Below are 18,239 nucleotides of genomic sequence, written 5' to 3'. Positions count from 1 at the left end.
TCTTTATACGGTCTAAAACAGGCACCAAGGGCATGGTATCATCGTTTTGCCACGTTCATTTTATCTCAAGGCTTTATTAGTAGTCGGTGTGATCCGTCCCTCTTTATCTACAAAACTGCTACTGCTACTGCCTATTTACTTCTTTACGTGGATGACATTATTCTCACTGCTTCTAGCAATGCTCTCATTCAGTCCATTATCAACTTGTTGTCTAGAGAATTTGCAATGACTGATCTTGGTACCCTTCATCACTTTCTTGGCATTAAAGTCACTCGCTCCACAGACAGTCTTTTTCTCTCTCAAGAACACTATGCTCGTGATATTATTAGTCGAGCTAAAATGAGCTCATCTAAACCAAGCACTACACCAGTGGATCCCGGTTCGAAACTTAGTGCGGACTCCGGTCCTCCTATTGATGATCCGTCCTTATATCGAAGCTTAGCAGGTGCTCTTCAATATCTTACTTTTACTAGGCCCGATATTTCTTATGCCGTCCAACAAGTGTGCCTCTTTATGCATAATCCGCGTGCCTCGCACTTTCATTTTCTTAAGAAGATACTTCGATACCTGCAAGGTACGGCAAGCCACGACATTACTATTCGCCCATCTCAGTCCCTAAACCTCACGACCTATTCCGATGCTGACTGGGGTGGATGTCCCGACTCTCGTCATTCTACATCCGGATATTGTGTCTTTATGGGTGACAATCTTATTTCTTGGTCGTCAAAGCGACAAGCAACAATTTCCCGATCAAGTGGTGAAGCTGAATACAGGGGCGTTTCCGAGACTAGTTGGATTCGAAATTTGCTTCTTGAGCTTCATGTGCCACTCCAACGGTCCACCATTGTATTTTGTGATAACATCTCTGCGGTTTATTTATCCGGCAACCCAGTTCAGCACCAACGAACTAAACACGTCGAATTGAATATTCATTTTGTTCGGGATAAAGTAAAAATTGGGGAAGTCCGTGTTCTTCATGTGCCAGCCGAGTACCAATACGCTGATATTTTCACGAAAGGTCTACCCCGGCATCTTTTTCAACGGTTTTGCTCCAGTTTGAGTGTTCGGTCCCCTACCGCTCCAACTGCGGGGGCGTGTTAGCTAGTAAATATTGTGTAAATATTTTAGCCATTATTCTCTCCTAAATTAGTGTGATTGTATTTACTAACTTAGGTAAACATATCCCATAATTGTAGCCATAATTGGTTGTACCTCATATTATATATTTGTGAATAATATCATACCCTAATCAAGGGATTGAATCATTAACACCGGCTAAAACCCGCCGCCATGTGATCCAGGCCTGATGACTTTTCCAATGATATCTTCGTCATCCATAGGTTTTTTAATGTGGCCTGTGGGAGAGTTCATCAATAGTAGCCCTAATGACTTGCATATAATCACTTATGGTTTAAGTATATCTGGTAATAGAGTTGAGACGGTCTTTTACGTGTAAAATATGACCATGCGAGTGATTGATGTTCGTATTAGCAAGAACAGTTCATAGACTATACATCAAATGTAGTATAGATTTGGTAGTTCACAGAATACATCAGATGTAGTACAACTGATTGTCTTTCATTTCCTGAGTTTTATATTAAATTTTTTTGTCTTGTTTTAAATAGTATGAATTTTGTTATAAAGTTTTTGAGCACATTTACTTAAGTATTAAACTAAAAAAATACACTATTGCTCAATAACTATACTTATAAATTCAAGTATGCTCAGAAAAAATGTATGTATGCTCAATAATTAAAAGGGTTTGAGGTAATACATCAGATGGTAATCCTTTTTTCCTAGCACGTATCGGCCAAAACTTCGCGAGAAGTTTTGGCACGGTGGATGAAGGGAGACACAGTGGTGTCAAGGGTACAAACAAGCCCCCTCGGAGGGCCATGTCTTGCCGAATCCATGTGAAGCAAGCAAGATTAGTAGAGCTGGCAAGTCTGACCCGGTCACCCGGCCCGAACCCGAGCAAAACCCGATCCAATAGACCGTCCCGTAACTCGATACGACCCGATAATTAGTGACCCGAACTCGATCCAGACCCGAACCGATTTTGACCTGATCCGATATTGACTCGATTAAATTGATGACCGATAATTATTAAGCTTAGTATTAATCAAAATGAAAGTGATTCGGTGTTTAGATTGATATGTTTGACCTAATAACGAAGTAACTAAATAAAATAATTGTTAAAAACTAAATTTAATGGTAAAAAAATGAGATAATGCGATAAAGTAACCGGACTCGATAATGACCCGACCCAAACTCGACCCGACCCGATAACGACCCCACCCGAACACGACTCGACTCGAAGGGGTAGGTTGACCCGATCTGACTCGAACCCGATATGACCCGATCCGATTTGATCTGACCCAAACCCAACCCGACTGACCCAATTGCCGCCTAATGGTAATTTGGAGTCTTGAGTGAGAGTAGATGATGGTGTAGGGAAGGTAACAAATAATAAATGTCAAGGGTATGGTCCAGTCCATTACATTATTAAAGCACGTCAATTCACCTAGATTATGGTCCAGTGCATTTAGTGCAATGACTGAATGCTTCTCATTCCGAAAAATTGAATGGGTCTAAAATGTTTGAAACTCTAGCACCCATAAATATGGGTCCTGCTATACGTCGTCGACAAATTACTAAATATCGTCGACAATTAACGTAAATTTCCAAGTTTGCCCTCCATATCATAACTCCATATCCGTCTCACCAAAATGCAATTTCCGTCTCAAAACAGAAATGCAATTTCCGTCTCACTAAAACACAAGTCACCGTCTCACTAAAATATTTCAAAAAAAAAAGTCGGGTTTTGTAATTAACAACATGAACGGGAACGATTTTAACAACGATTCCAACAATGAAGCTAGTAACGAGATTAGTTTACGATTTAGTTTTGTTAAAAATTTATGTTTTATTATCGTTTGAATCCCGAATTAGGATAGATGCCATGAATGTAGACGGAATTATGATAGAATTTGTGACGGATTTATTTGAAAATGCAATTGAAAAAAATAAAAATAAAATAAAAAATAAACGAATTGGGCCTGGACGAAGAACTTTTTCGTCCAGACCTGGTTTTGGACGAAAAAACCCTTCGTCCATAATGGGCCTTGGACGAAGGATTTTTTCGTCCAAAACCAGGCCTGGACGAAAAAATCCTTCGTCCAAGGCCCATTATGGACGAAGGGTTTTTTCCGCCTGGTTTTGGACGAAATAATCCTTCGTCCAAGGCCCACCCGTGTTTTTTTTTTTTTTTTTTTTTTGTTTCCACTTCGTTTTGTATAAAACATTTAAAATAATTTATTTCCTCTTTTTTGTATAAAACATTTAAAATAATTAAATACCGTCTTTATATTATAAAACAATTTATCTTTAATATTTCCGACTTGTTTTGTATAAAATAACTAATTACCGTCTTTGTATTATTTTTATATTATTTTTTATTTACTCCGACTCGTTCCGTAGCTAATAATTAATTAATAACTAAATTATCGAAATGCGTGCGCAGGTGATTAACGATGGAGACGGTATTGATTACTCAGATCATTTTAAGACTACCTTGTTCTTTGCATCCAGTATTCAAGCGTTTAATTGGGCATATGAGATCGGGCTCCGACTCGGGTTTGGTATAAAAAGAAGCAAGCAACAAGAAAGTTGGTCGTAACACGAATTTGAGACAACGTTATTTTGTTTGTCGGATGGGTGGAAAAGGTCCCGTAAATAAGGATGCCGATTCTTTAATGAGGGGTAACACGGCTACCGCGTGGTGCAATTGCAAATTTTCAATGAAAGTTGTTGAATTAGAAGAGAATAAGTGGCAGCTTGTGATGAGATCCGGGTTTCATAATCATGGTTTAACGTTGTATTGTGACGGCGACAGATACTTTGCAAAGTTTGATGACGAGGAGTTGGCTTATATCGATGCCCAAGTTAGAGCTCACGTTAGACCGGCAATTATTAGTGCGGGTTTGCATCAGCGGAATCCGGAAAAGTCAAGACCTAATCGGCGACAAATCTACAATCGTTCTCAGAAAGTAAGGGCCGAGGAAAGAGATGGGAGAAACCCGGCACAACAGATGTTAGCACTTGCGGTTCAGCATAAGTACGTTCATTATTGGGTCACTGATCAGGAGACCGATGAGCTAACCCACGTGTTCATGGCTCATCCAGAAGCCGTTAAGATGTTTCGATCATACTATTATGTGGTACAGATCGATTCCACGTACAAGACAAATGAATACCGTCTTCCGCTTGTTGAGATGGTTGGAGTCACACCCGTCGGGAAGAGCTTTGTCATCGCGTATGCTCTTGTGACGCATGAGTCCGAGGAGAAATATCTGTGGGTCCTACGGAAACTGAAGGCCCTGCTCAATGATGTCGTTCAACCTAATGCTATTGTTACTGATTGCGAGGGTGGTTTGTTGAACGTGATTCCCATTGTTTTTCCGGATTCGTCTCACTTGCTATGTCTTTGGCATATATATTCTAACGTGGAGACGAAAGCACTTGATATCACGAAACAGGATAATTGGGCTAAGCACGTAACTTTTAACTTGTTTACTGCGGTTGTCGAGGCGGAGACCGAAGATAAGTTTAATGTTGCGTGGGGCAAATTGGCAAGGGAATGGGCGGGAGTGGCGGCTTATATTGAGAGGCAATGGTTCCCGCACTTGGAAAAATGGGCCAAGTATAGAACGAACAAGATAACTCATTTTGGGAATACTTCTACATCCCGGGTTGAGTCGGCTCATGCGAATTTGAAGAGATGGTCAATAGCGCGGCCGTAGTTGATAGCATCTGGATTCGGTTTCATTCTTTGATGGAAACGCAACATGTTGAGATCCGACACTCGTTGGAGTTATCTAGATCGAGGCGGTTGACGGGGATTCAGCGATTATTTTCCAGACTTTCTTTAAAAATATCAAAGAATGCCATCGAATGAATGCGTGAAGAATTCGAAAGAGGTGCCAAGATGACGGAAGATGCCTTGACGATCGATTACGGTTGTGTAAAGGCTACTACACTTGGTTTGTTATGTGCTTGTTCACTTCATCGCATTTCTAGAAACGGATCTCGGGTCCCTGTTGATGTGTTACATGCATTTTGGAGGAAGTTGGAGTACGATGGTTCGGAGGCAATGCCGACTTGTGACGATGATCGATTGGAAGAGTTATTCGATGAAATTCGGAATGCAGATCTGAGTATGAGATCATCCATGTTCGATGCCCTTTACTCTCAGATACATCCGGAACAGGAGGATGTAAACGAGCCTCGGGTCAAGAGAACCCTAGAGGACGTCCGAGTAGGGGAACTCGTAGAGATCCGTCCGCCGTTGAGCATGCACGAGTTCGCGAGTTGATCTTAGCTTTTATTTGTCCGATTATTGTACCTTTTATTTTATATATCCGAATATTGTACCTTATATTTTATTTTATTTATCCGATTATTGTAGTTTATTATCCTCTGCATCCGATTAAATGACTTAAAACGTAATTTAATTAAAACAATCCTTAAAACATAATTTGACATATTTTAATTAAAACATTCCTTAAAACACGTTTTGACATAATTAAAACATAAACCAATAAAAACATAATTAAAACATACCATACCCCAAATACCAAACCCTAAACCCTAAACCCTAAACCCCAAACCCCAAACCCATACCATAAACGATTATTACTTAAAACATAACATAATTAAATAACTACCGAACTTAATTATCTTCCGATGATGAAGATGACGATTCCTTATCTTCTTCATGATCTTGAATCTCAATTTCTTCAGGTTGGGTAGACATATATTGAGTCAACAAATCATTCAAGTACAGATAAAGAATTCCTTGGCCCGGCACTCTACCAGCACATAAGTCTGATAGTCTTGGGTAATCGATCACGGTGAGAATGCGCTCAAAATATGTAAAGATGTCACTTTTTAACCTACGAAACTCCCACATCTTCTCGTTTAGTACTTCATCAGAAACAACCTCATCTCTAACTGCTGGAGTTAGAACATGATCCGGGTTTCCTTGTAAAATTATACAAAGGGTACCAATTGGAGGCTCTTCAAGCATGTGCCATACAGTGTCACTGGGAACCACTGATTCAAGACGCTCAATTAGAATTGGTAAATTTTGAACAATTAAATCGATTCTTATTTGATAAATTCTGATTTTTTGAGCATTTGTGAGAACCATTTTAGGATTGGATGTTGTGAGTGAATAATTAGTATTGTAGTGAATGAATATGATTGGATGTTGTGATTGAAATTGACATAGAATGGCCTATTTATAAGCTATTAATTGTAACGGTAACATTTGAATTATAACGGTAACATTTGAATTATAACGGTTATTTTGAATTATAACGGTAACATTTGAATTATAACGGTTATTTTGAATTATAACGGTAACATTTGAATTATAACGGTAACATTTGAATTATAACGGTTATTTTGAATTATAACGGTAACATTTGAATTATAACGGTTATTTTGAATTATAACGGTAACATTTGAATTATAACGGTAACATTTGAATTATAACGGTTATTTTGAATTATAACGGTAACATTTGAATTATAACGGTAACATTTGAATTATAACGGTTATTTTGAATTATAACGGTAACATTTGAATTATAACGGTAACATTTGAATTATAACGGTAACATTTGAATTGTAACGGTTATTTTTGAATTGTAACGGTTATTTTGAATTATAACGGTAACATTTGAATTATAACGGTAACATTTGAATTATAACGGTAACATTTGAATTGTAACGGTTATTTTGAATTACAACGGTAACATTTTTCCCTATATAAACATCTACATAATGTTGTAATTTTGCACTCATCTTCAACCTTTTCTATTTTCCAATCATCTTCATCTTCTTCCATTTTCTTCTTCAAATCTTTACTTATGTCAACATCATCCTCAATGTGGGGAACCCACCCAATTGAAGGCCTTGATTTTAAGAATCAAATTTGCAATCGTTGTCAAAGAAACGCTATCATCAAGATTTCCGGGTCAGTTGCTAATCCGAATAAAGCGTTTTTTTAAGTGCGTACCTTGCGATCATTTTGTGTCGTGGTTGACTGAAGATCATTTAACAATAACAAAAAAGTTGAATATAGCATCTCAAGATGAAAGTGATGATGCATCAAGTGGAAATGTCATGAAAGAGCAAGTTATAGGTATAAAAAAGGAGATTTCGGAAATGGCAAGGATGATGAAGTTTTATTTCAAGTGTATCTTGTATTTGTTTGTTTTCATTATGTTGGCCATTGTCATGAAGTAGTGAGTATTTCCAGAAATGTATGAATTTGCAGCAGTTGCTATGTATTCAAGAAATTTAAGAAATTTCAGAATTTAAAACCGTCATGTTTTTTTAATTAAACAAGGTTCAAATAGTTAACTAACATAATAATCCAACATAAAAAATGTCTTCAAAAACGTACAACATAAATGAAATAAAAAAAAACTAGTCTCCCGACTACTGATCATCCTCTTCCTCGCTATCAGTGTACACACCATCTGATCTACGCTGAACACGATCACCGGGTGTTTGACGAGGTCCTCTATTACGTATAATCTCCCTAGCCCTCTGAACAAATGGATCGAAGTTCTTTATCATATTGCGGAAATAGGCAAGTTGTTTCTTATCATCGCCAATCTTTCCGGCTTCGGCCAACTGAAACATTACAGCACGTGCAGTCTGCAAATTGACATTATAAACATTATCGACGAACAGAAAGAAAGTTAAACAATTATTACAACAACTGTAAGTAAAATTATTACCTCAGCAGGAATATCAAAATCATCCTGTGGCGCGGGGGCATCATGGTGGTCGGGATCAATGATCAACGGGTGAGAATTCCCATTATACCAAGCCTCATAATCTGGCGCCGTCTCACCCGGGAAACTAACTAGTCTCGATCTACGAGAAATCTGAACCACATGATCCTGCCAGCAATCCCAAAGATGATCAGTCTCCGCAACCCCAACCCTAACCTCGTACCCTATCCCCGAAGCAGGACGATGCGCTACCAATCTCATAATGGGATTGGGTATGATCTGCACATACCCAAACTGTCGTAAACACCGATCAGGCTGGTACGGCTCGGCTATGTCCATGAAACGAACACAACCGGCATACAGAGTACGAGGATGATACTCCTCCTGACGCGGCCCGTACGGATCCCACCTAATGGAAGCACAAGTAAGCCCATCTAACAACCTCCGATACTCCAACAATTTCTCCACATTTTGAGCGAAGGGACCAACGGATCTCCAAGAACACGACCGAGGCTGAGTAGGGTCAATTGCCGAAGGTGGACCGGGTCTGAACATAGGAAAATACTCATAGATCCACGATTGCAACAAAGTCAAGCAACCACCAATAGTCTTCACACCAGCACGTGAAGCCACCCCCAACTGTCGGTACATGAAGGCTAGTACACCGGCTCCCCAAGCGTAATGGTGTACTTCATCAGCATCATACACTAAAGGAAACAACTGAGGACGTAACCTATCACCTGATTTGTCGACAAAAAGTGTCGACCCCAACACCGCAGCCAAAAACCCCTGAGCAAAAACAACATCGCAATTAGCTCTCGCCGTTTCACAAACTGCATCTACCAATATACCCTCACTCTTGTAAATAGGGACCTTCTTAGTAGAGTTTAACGGCAACCTCAACTGGTCTGATGAAATCCCAAAGAAGCCACAAACATACATAAGGGGATTCGCCAACGTCCCGTCATTACTCTCCACCTTACAACAGTTACCATCAACCCGAACACCTAAGATCTGCGCAACATCGTGAAGGAGTATGGACATCTCCCCAAAAGGCATGTGAAAACTGTTGGTGTCGGGTTGCCATCTCTCAACAAAAGCAGAAATAAGGGGCATGTTATAATTCTCGGCCATGGAATCTAATAGGTGAGAAAGACCAGTACCGTCATAAATAGTCTTAACGGCCGGAGGGAGTTGCCAACAACTCAAAAACCTCGTCTTACCAAACCGGTGGTAACCCGTCAAAACTGGTCGACCGACCTCATTAGGAGTCGGCCATAAGGTGTTGGCAATGTGGCCCCCAAAGCTAGGAATCACGTGGGGAAACATCGGACCGCCAGGAACACGATGATCGATCAACCAAGAGACATCCTTACCCGACTTCTTCTTCGGAGCCACCACACTACTAGAACTACCATCCGACCTCCGCTGGAAACGCCCCTCCTCATTCCGTCTATGTGGCACCCTACGCACTCGCTCAATACCCGCCTCCTCCTCACCTATCAAATCACCAGACCGAACCAGCTCCTCCTCCACCCGCTCATCAGTCCACGAATCGGTACTACCATCTCCAACCTCAGACTCAAACTGGAGCCCCTTTCGAGCTCGAACGTGACGGTCATTTCCACCACCGGCCATCTATTCAAAAAATAAAACAAAGAATTTATAAATATAAGTTTAAGTAAATTAAAAATTAAAAAAAAAACAAAATAACCCGGAACGAGGTTTATTAATAATAATTAATTAATATTTTACGTAAACAAAACGAGACGCAACAAAAATATATTTACAACAACTTGATTACTTAAATTAATAAAACAAAGAATTTATAAATATAAGTTTATGTAAATTAAAAATTAAATAAAAAAAATATCCCCAAAAAGGGTTTATTAGTAATAATTAATTAATATTTCACGTCGACAAAACGAGACGGAAATAATATATATTTACAACGACTTCGGCACGGACGAGAATTATTATTAATAATTTATTACTTTATAACGATAACAAAACAAGACGGAAAAAAATTTATTTTCAAAAAAAAAAAAAAAAAAAAAAAAAAAAGTATCGAGAAATTCTAAAACAAAAAAAAAAAAAAAAAAAAAAAAAAGTATCGAGAAATTCTAAAACAAAAACAAAAAAAAAAAAAAAAAAAAAAAAAGCGTGAAATCTGGGCCAGACGAAGGATTTCTTCGTCCATCACCAAGCCCAGACGAAAGAAACCTTCGTCCAAAGCCCATAACAGACGAGAGAATCCTTCGTCTGGGCCTGGTCTTGGACGAAGAACTCCCTCGTCCCAGCCCAGATTTCACGTTTTACTTTTTTTTTTCGATTAATTGATACGATAATTGCGTTTGATTTTCGCTAAACACGACTAAATCCGATTGAAATCATAGCACCTATCCTAATTCCGTCACTAATTTGGCATCTATCCTAATTCCGTCACAAATATACAACCTTAACAAAATACTACAAAAAAAATTTTAATAGTAATCACATACCTTGTTGAATGTTTGAATTCGTGACGGAAATTATGCGGTCGATACGTTTTTTTGTTGAAATTTGAGTCGGTTTTTTTTTTCAAAATTTCGAATGTGAAAGGTTATTATTGAATAAAAAGGAAAATATAAGGGAGAGTGTGAGGGAGGGGCAAATTTGGAAGTTCATTAAAATTGTCGACGATATTTAGTAATTTGTCGACGACCTTTAACAGCCAGGATAAATATATGTACCGATCTTGGACTTAGGCAAATGAACTATTGGATAACCAAAACCCGACCCGCCGAAAACCCGAGCCGATAGAACCCGAATATTGAGTGAACCGAAACCGACCCGATCCGACTATATGCTAAACCGATAATCGGTAGGAGCCTTATTTTTTTCCAACCCGAATCCCACCTGAACCGATCCGACCCGACCCGTGACCTGATAATGACTCAACCCAATGGATGACCCGATAACGTTTTAGCTTAATAATGGTGTAAATAAGACCAAATTGACATTCATCTTAATTCTTTTCACTTAAAACTACAATTAATACACCTACACAATGTTTAAATATAGATTGATTAAGGAGATGAAGATGTTGAGTGATATTTTTGTTTCTCATTAAAATGAAAGAGTTAAAGAAGAAAGGTAACCGGTTTTACATGTATCCTTTCCAAGAAATCAGTGTAAGTTAAATGACGTCAAAAATGGGATTTTTCTCAATTAAACATTAGGATGGATTAATATGAGAAGAGGGGGCTTAGATTGGATTATTCCCATGAAATAACCTTAATATTAATGATCGCCGAATATAATTAACTAATGTTCTTATGCTATTTTCAGGGTGATACGCCCACACCGTACAAGTTGTTTGAGAAGACCAAGAAAACTAAAAAGGGTGAGTGGGTTGATCCTCGAGCTGCACAGAAAGACATAAATTTTTTTAATTGATTTAATGTTTAATTTCCTTATAAAGAATGGTAATATTTATTATATTAGTCAACCAACGCCTACTGGAGAGGCACCAGACGAGTTCTGAGCGTACTACAAGGCTGCCGAGGGTTTTGACAGGACGTTGAGACTGTTGGGGACTGAAGAGATTGTAATATCCCATAATTTCTAAGGCTGCACTCTGCCGAGTACACCGAGTACTCGACCGAGTGGTTGCTGGTCTTTTACACCAGCTCCTCTTTTAAGTCACTCGGCCGAGTGGCTGGTGCACTCGACCGAGTGCCATGTCGCTGTCCAACTTTACACGTGAAGAGCGGTAGGTGGTCTTATCATCTTTAAACACTCTTTTTCAATCCCCCCCCCCCCCCTTTCCCCAAATTTCCTCACCAAACCTTATCCTAACATCTCTCAAAATCCCACAAAACACTCCCAAATCATATCCTCAAGATTTTCGCCATACTTCTGAAGATTTCATCCCAAATTCTTGTTCTTGTTCATTGTTTGCATTTGTAAGTACATTCTTACTCTTTTCTCCTATTCTTAATTAGTAAACCCTAGTTTAATTAGTATGTTGTCTTATGGGATTTAATTAGGGCTTTGATTAATTAAGTGGGTTAATTAAGGGGTTAATTAGTATTATTGTTGTTGTAGTATGTTGTTGTGATAGTGTAACACCCCCTTCTTATCCGGCCAAGGTAATGGGAGGATGTTACCATATCGGTTTCCCGAGGCGGTGAATCGGAGTTGTAATTAAGAAATATTTAATATAAATAAGTATTTAATGAATTACATAACCATGAATGAATAATAAAGAATACAAGTCATACTAATACGACTCTCTAAAGAACATTATGTCAACTATCTCATGGCAACTCGACTCCGCGTCTGAAGCTCGTCCCGTCTCCCGCGTGATACCAAATCAACGTGTACTCAACCTGCTCTCCATATGATCGAAAATATCATATGGATCGACACAGGCCACCCCGGAAATAGGTGACAATTTACACACAACCTAAACACGTCAGTTTCAATAAATAAACATAGAACACGCACTACAAAAAAAAAGTATCATAGCGACGGACACACTGCGACGGATACAAAAGCCGTAGCAAACAAAACCTTGCGACGAAGGTTGCGACGGCTCCCTCAAACTCACCTAATGAGTTGAAAAAACACCTTGCAATATATGGATGAAATGGTAATTTCTCTACTTGCTTTTTTAATTTATTAACTTCTTTTTACTTTATTTATAAGTTAGTAATTATATTTAACAAGTATCAAAATTGTAGGTCGATAAAGATGGTACCGGAGAAATTTCGTTCGCTTTGCAGTTGATGGAGAAGACAAAGAAGCATACACAAAAAGATGGTTAACCAAAACAGGTAGTCAACTCTTTGTAAGTTACTATAATTATTTAATTTAACTCAGTTTTTCAATCATGATTATTTAGTAGATGGTATCTAATCTTTCGCTTTTTTAATGATGTAGGGTAAGATCATCTCAAAGAAATCTCAGCTTCAAAGTCAAGGGGTCGAGAACATCGACGATGATGAGATTTATTTCGAGGAACATGGAGGATTTGATGAGAAAGGTAGAGTATATGGCACGGGACCAGCAGCACCACACATTTGGGAGAACCATTGCCACTCGACTGGTACCGCCACTTCTACTCCTCATACTCCGGGTTTTGTTGGTAGAGTCGCAAAAGAGAATGTCTGACTTAAGCAAGTCGAGGCCGAACAATCTCAAAGGATTGCGGCAATAGAGGCGTTCTTGAGCCAACAAGGTTTTACTACTCGAACTTATAACCCCGGAGGTGTATTTCAAGGTCGAAATGACTTTGATGATGATGGTGGTGACAATACTAGGCATACTTCTACTCTTTTCACCTTATTCACTTCCGTGCATTGATGAGTAACTACTAGTTGGTTTATGGACTTATTTAGCTTTGTTGAACACTTATTTAGTTTAAGTTTGTTGTGTACTGAACTTATGTAAACCTTTTATTTTAAGGTAATATGAGAAAATGTTGTTTGGAAATCTCGTCTTGTACGAGTTGTAAATTTATGGAATGCTGTAATTGGTATGTTTGCAGGAACCGTAACTTGATTTAGAAGTTTTTGGGGGAGCTGAAACTGTTGTAAACCCCGTGGTTGATTTAATCCTGCGACGAAATTTGTGACGGAAAATTCGTCGCAAGTGTTGACTTTTGTTTAACCTGGAACAACACGTGACCTCTATGTACAGTGTTTTGCGACGGAAATTCCGTCGCAAATGTTGACTTTTTGTTTGACCAGCAACAGGATGTGGGCCCCATGCAAAGTGCTTTGCGACAGACATTCCGTCGCAGGATTCAAGTTTGTGATGGAATTTTGCTACGGCTTGTTCCGTCGCAGGATTTTATTTGATACGGAAATTTCGTCGCAGGATATGATTTTGCGACGATTATTTGCGACGGTCGAAATCCGTCGCAAGACCGTCGCAAATGCTATATCTGTATTTGCGATGGATTCCGCCGTAGCTATGGATCCTTTTTTTTTGTAGTGACGATGCAATATGTAAGTATGCAATATGACAATGAAATGCATAACCCATGACTATACAATACCACACCAGTACCGGGACACGCCCAGCCGTACGCACAATTACACCGGTGTCAGGGACACGCCCACGACACCACACCTCATAAATAGGTACTCGGGACACGCCCGTGGTACCGGGTCCGGAAGCCAACCGGGTCCTCTGCCAGACGTCGTGCCTCAACCACACGAGTCCATACAAACTCAAGTCATTAATGTGCACATCCCTCTTGGAGTGGGAAGTTCCAAGAGGCAGTTCTAGAGTAAGACGATCTCCCAACCGCCTTACGTCTCCTCATCAACCAAGTATCATCACCACAATTCTACCAACAACCACATATATCACAATATGCATCACAATGAATATATAGTGTAACTCTTTCACATTAGCATGATTCACCAACATGACTCGAATACATGTACTCATAACCATACCGACTCTTCAAGTCGCCTTACTTCATTATCATGCCAAGATGCAACCTCCACATATTATGAGTCTAACAACGAATGTCAACTATCATGTTATCGTGCAACTACAATGTTCATATGAGACCAACACTACTACTCAATACCATGTCACAAAGAACACCCAACAACATTATGAAGCCAACACTCATAATCCACAAAATCATGTTATAATGCAACAACAATACAATAATGACACATGCAACCATTTATACTTATTGAAACCGAGTAGGATTAATCTACCTTTTAACAATCTTCATAAGCTACCTGAATCGACCCGATCCCGTCTCATGAAACCGTCTCATCCTATACAAATCACATAATATTATCACAATATATCCTACACTATTATACAATACAAAACCCGTTATTATTATCCATTAATTACCCATAATACTAATTACCAGCGCACTAATTAACATTACCCATGAAACCCCTAAATTATAGGTTTTGGGTCAACATAAAAATGAAAGGAAAAGGGTGAGTGATAACTTACTAGTGAAAAGGAATGAGAAAGATTCAAACTTAGTGAACAATTCCTCCAAATCTAGGTTGGTCTTCTTGCTAGTGTGTATGGGGAAGATTCTAGAGATATTTGAGAGGGTTTTTAGAGTGTAGATGATAAGGTAGGAGTAAAATAAGGGAGAGGAAATCTGAAAAATGATGTTTAAATATGATAAGGCCACTTACCACTTTTCACGCATAATAAGAGGTAGCGACATGTCACTCGGTCGAGTGAGGCTCCACTCAGTCGAGTGAACCATCCACTCGGTCGAGTGATACACAACAGGAGCTCTAGGTTGTTGCCCAGAGGGCACTCGGTCGAGTGAAGTGCCACTCGATCGGCACTCGGTCGAGTGTCACCTCCACTAGGTCGAGCGCCACTTCCACTAGGTCAGCTACAGAAATCCGGGTTATTACAGATAGTTAGTTATAATATGTGTAGGAGGAGACTTCATTAAGGAGCCATTTTAGTTTGCTTGCTTGAAGTGCTTGGAGATTAGTAAGAGGTAGGGTTTCCCTTGATGATATGAGTGTTTATTTGTGCATTAGTTATCATGAATTACATAATCCATGTGGTAGTTGCATGGTAACATGAGTACTTGGTAATTAGGGTTCAATGGCATACTAATGTGGAGTGTATTCATGTATTGTGGTTGTGTAAGTGGATTTGTTATCATGGTATCATCTTATTGCATTATAACATGAATTAGGAGGCTTATTAATTCATTAGTTGGCTTATTGGTAAACATATGAAGTTCTTGTCATAAGATGGTTTATTCTTATGTGGTAAGTCTCATATATTTGGTTTGTGCATACTTGTTTATTGTGGATGTTGGAGGTGGTGAATATAGGATATTGGATTGTGATATGTGGTTGTTGAGGAGGCGTAAGACGGTTGGGAGATCGTCTTACGCTTAGGTCGCCTCTTGGTGGTTCCCACTCCAAGAGGGACGTGCACGTTAATGATTCGAGTTTGGAGGACTTGTGTGGTTGAGACACGACGTCTAGCAGGGATTCCGGTTAGCGTCTGGGTCCGGTACCACGGGTGTGTCCCGTGTACCTTTGTTACGGACTGCGGTCCAACGGTTTGATGTCGGTGTTGCGATGACGTCGCCGGGTTTGTGGTGGTGGAATTGTGTAACTTGGTAAATTGCATGGTGCATCATTCATCATTTCGTTGTATAATCATCTTAGTCTTTTGCATTCATATGTTAGTAATGAACATTTGTATTATTGGAGCTAGCCAAAGTGTTTTCAAAATGTCTGTGGTGAACCATATGATGATTTTTGCTCATATGGGGAGCACTGGCTTGACAGGTTAGCATGTGCATATTGCTTGGAGGCTTCATAGCGGTTTTCACCGTAGTTGTCGCCACTTTTGTTGTCTAGCTTTTTGACTCTTCATTAGACTCCACTTTCATTTCGATTTGGTTGTACTATTGGGATTGCTTTTGAATCCCTTAACTTGTAGCCTAATTAATTAACTACAACTTATCTATGCTAAACCGCTTTATTTCGTTTGTTCGCACTACAAACTTGGGAAACCAAGTCACGTGACATTCTCGGGGGTTAGGATGGTCTAAGGGAAGGCGTCCCGACTTATGGGGATGTTACAAAGACGGTGACCCGAGAGTGGTATGAACCTCCTGGTAACAAGAATAGTCGTCGATCTTTCTCCTCTTACTCACCTAGCATGATTGCTCAGTTCGCAACTGCCAGTTCTCAACTCAAAAGTAATTGGGCAAAATAGAGATGGATCGAGAAGCTGAGCGTGAGCCGCACAACAAGCTCAAGAAGAAGAACTTCATCGCACTCAAGAACAAGTTCGTCGCCACAGCGAACAATTCGAAGCCATGCAAGCGGTCTGGGCTCAGATAGAGAATCAAACATTTGATAATAGTCCGTACCAATTTTGTCCACAGGTTAACGTCAACTCGTCAAGTGTTAAAAAACTCAAAAATTGGTGATGCAACAAGAAATCGGTAGAGAATCTGCAACGCGTAGACAAAAGAGGAAGAGACGAAGTGCGAAACAAAGAGGCAGAAGCAGTGGTCTCCACTCTAACGCCATAGCGTAAGCGTACCGATATACATGTGATGTACCTTGTCGCTACATGCTTTTGCTACACAATTATTCCCGACTTTGGTTTTATTTATTCACTTATAAATATTAATTACTCCAACTCACCAAGTTAATTCATAAATTACATATTCAAATCCGAAATAATTTATAAAAAAATTATGTCTGAGGCAAAATCTATTATTATTATTATTATTATAGTAAATGAGTGGCTGATTCAATATGCCTAATTTGTATATCATCGTACGTTCATATTTCCTACATCCCTATTATTTGTTTACCTATTTCTCTTTGGATGTGTCAGTCAATTGTTTTAGCTTTTTATTTTAGAAATTCTTTCATGGACAATTTGAACTTTCACATTCAATTTGATCTACTTGTCAAATGTAAATAATTGGACCCCTACTCTTTTATTTCTTGGTCTTTGTGTAAGAAATAAAGGTAAATAAATGACCGAAATGGAGGGAATATATATTTAGTTAAGCTAAATAAGCATAACACTTTTATGGATTTGTTGTGCGGAGGCGTCGATATTGTCCGCTTTGGATCAAGCCCTCACTCATTTACTATTATGTATTATGGACACTTAGATAACCTTTCAAATTTGCACTACCGATATAAGATATGAATGTACACCCAAGCAGGAGTTACTTGTTATCTTAAAAAACAAATAATTTTTCCATGATATAATTTTTTTTTTATATAAAATAAGAGCAAAATCTTATTTAATCACACAAGTTAAGTCGGTCGCGAACCTTTCAAGAATTCGAGTTGAGCAAAAGTTCACTCAATTTGATTCATTAAGCTCTCAAATCAAGCCTTATCCCGAATCAAACTTGGACCAAGCTGAGCACGAATTGCACGCGAGTAGTCTCATCTCATTATAACACCTAAGTATATTTATGAATCTCTGTCTCTTTGAGGATTAACGTACGTTAAAGATAGATATTAGTGCATGCAGCTCCGATCTTAATTTAGATAAAGAGCAAAGGAAGCTAAACATGAGGGACCTGCCGCAGTGCCGTGTAATACTCCGTATATCTTTGCTTTGAGTAAGTCTTGCTTAAAACGGGTCGGATTTTAAGACGGGTAGTTGTGTGAGAGGAAATGGGTAGAGGGGACAAAGGTGGGACCCTCCATGTGCTTCTCCACTCACCCTAAATGGGTATTTTGTGAGAGAATATGGTATCCGTCTTATTAATAAGACGAATACCCTTGGTCTGAAATAAGAATTGGGGCTTTGCTTTTGATTAGTGACTATCATTATGGGTTTAAAGTTTAAACAGCCATATTACTATTTACTACCTTTTTGGTTGTCTTCAACTCTTTTTTGGCCAATTTATTGGACAAGTATCTTGAATCTT

General features: G+C 39.0%; 1 protein-coding gene across 1 annotated transcript; it reads right to left on the bottom strand.

The window, feature by feature from the left end:
• Positions 1-7,489: 7,489 nt before the first annotated feature.
• LOC141587405 (uncharacterized) lies at positions 7,490-9,448 on the bottom strand. The gene is made up of 3 exons (XM_074408892.1): positions 9,071-9,448; positions 7,814-8,824; positions 7,490-7,730 (listed from the first exon to the last, which is right to left on the bottom strand). Exons 1-3 carry the CDS (start codon positions 9,446-9,448, stop codon positions 7,509-7,511), a joined length of 1,611 nt encoding a protein of 536 aa, XP_074264993.1. The 3' UTR covers positions 7,490-7,508.
• Positions 9,449-18,239: the final 8,791 nt, after the last annotated feature.

Source organism: Silene latifolia, chromosome 1 (assembly GCF_048544455.1).
Source record: "Silene latifolia isolate original U9 population chromosome 1, ASM4854445v1, whole genome shotgun sequence".
NCBI classification, from domain to species: domain Eukaryota; kingdom Viridiplantae; phylum Streptophyta; class Magnoliopsida; order Caryophyllales; family Caryophyllaceae; genus Silene; species Silene latifolia.
The sequence above is the reverse complement of the archived record's forward strand: the minus strand, read 5'-3'. Positions and strand labels throughout refer to the sequence as shown.

Excerpts from the sequence above, each read along its gene's own strand:
- LOC141587405 (XM_074408892.1), bottom strand. The coding sequence starts at position 9,448 with ATGGCCGGTGGTGGAAATGACCGTCACGTTCGAGCTCGAAAGGGGCTC. Across the intron at positions 8,825-9,070 it reads TATGGCCGACTCCTAATGAG|ATCTTAGGTGTTCGGGTTGA; the intron begins GTCGGTCGACCA and ends GATGTTGCGCAG. Across the intron at positions 7,731-7,813 it reads ATTTTGATATTCCTGCTGAG|ACTGCACGTGCTGTAATGTT; the intron begins GTAATAATTTTA and ends GTCAATTTGCAG.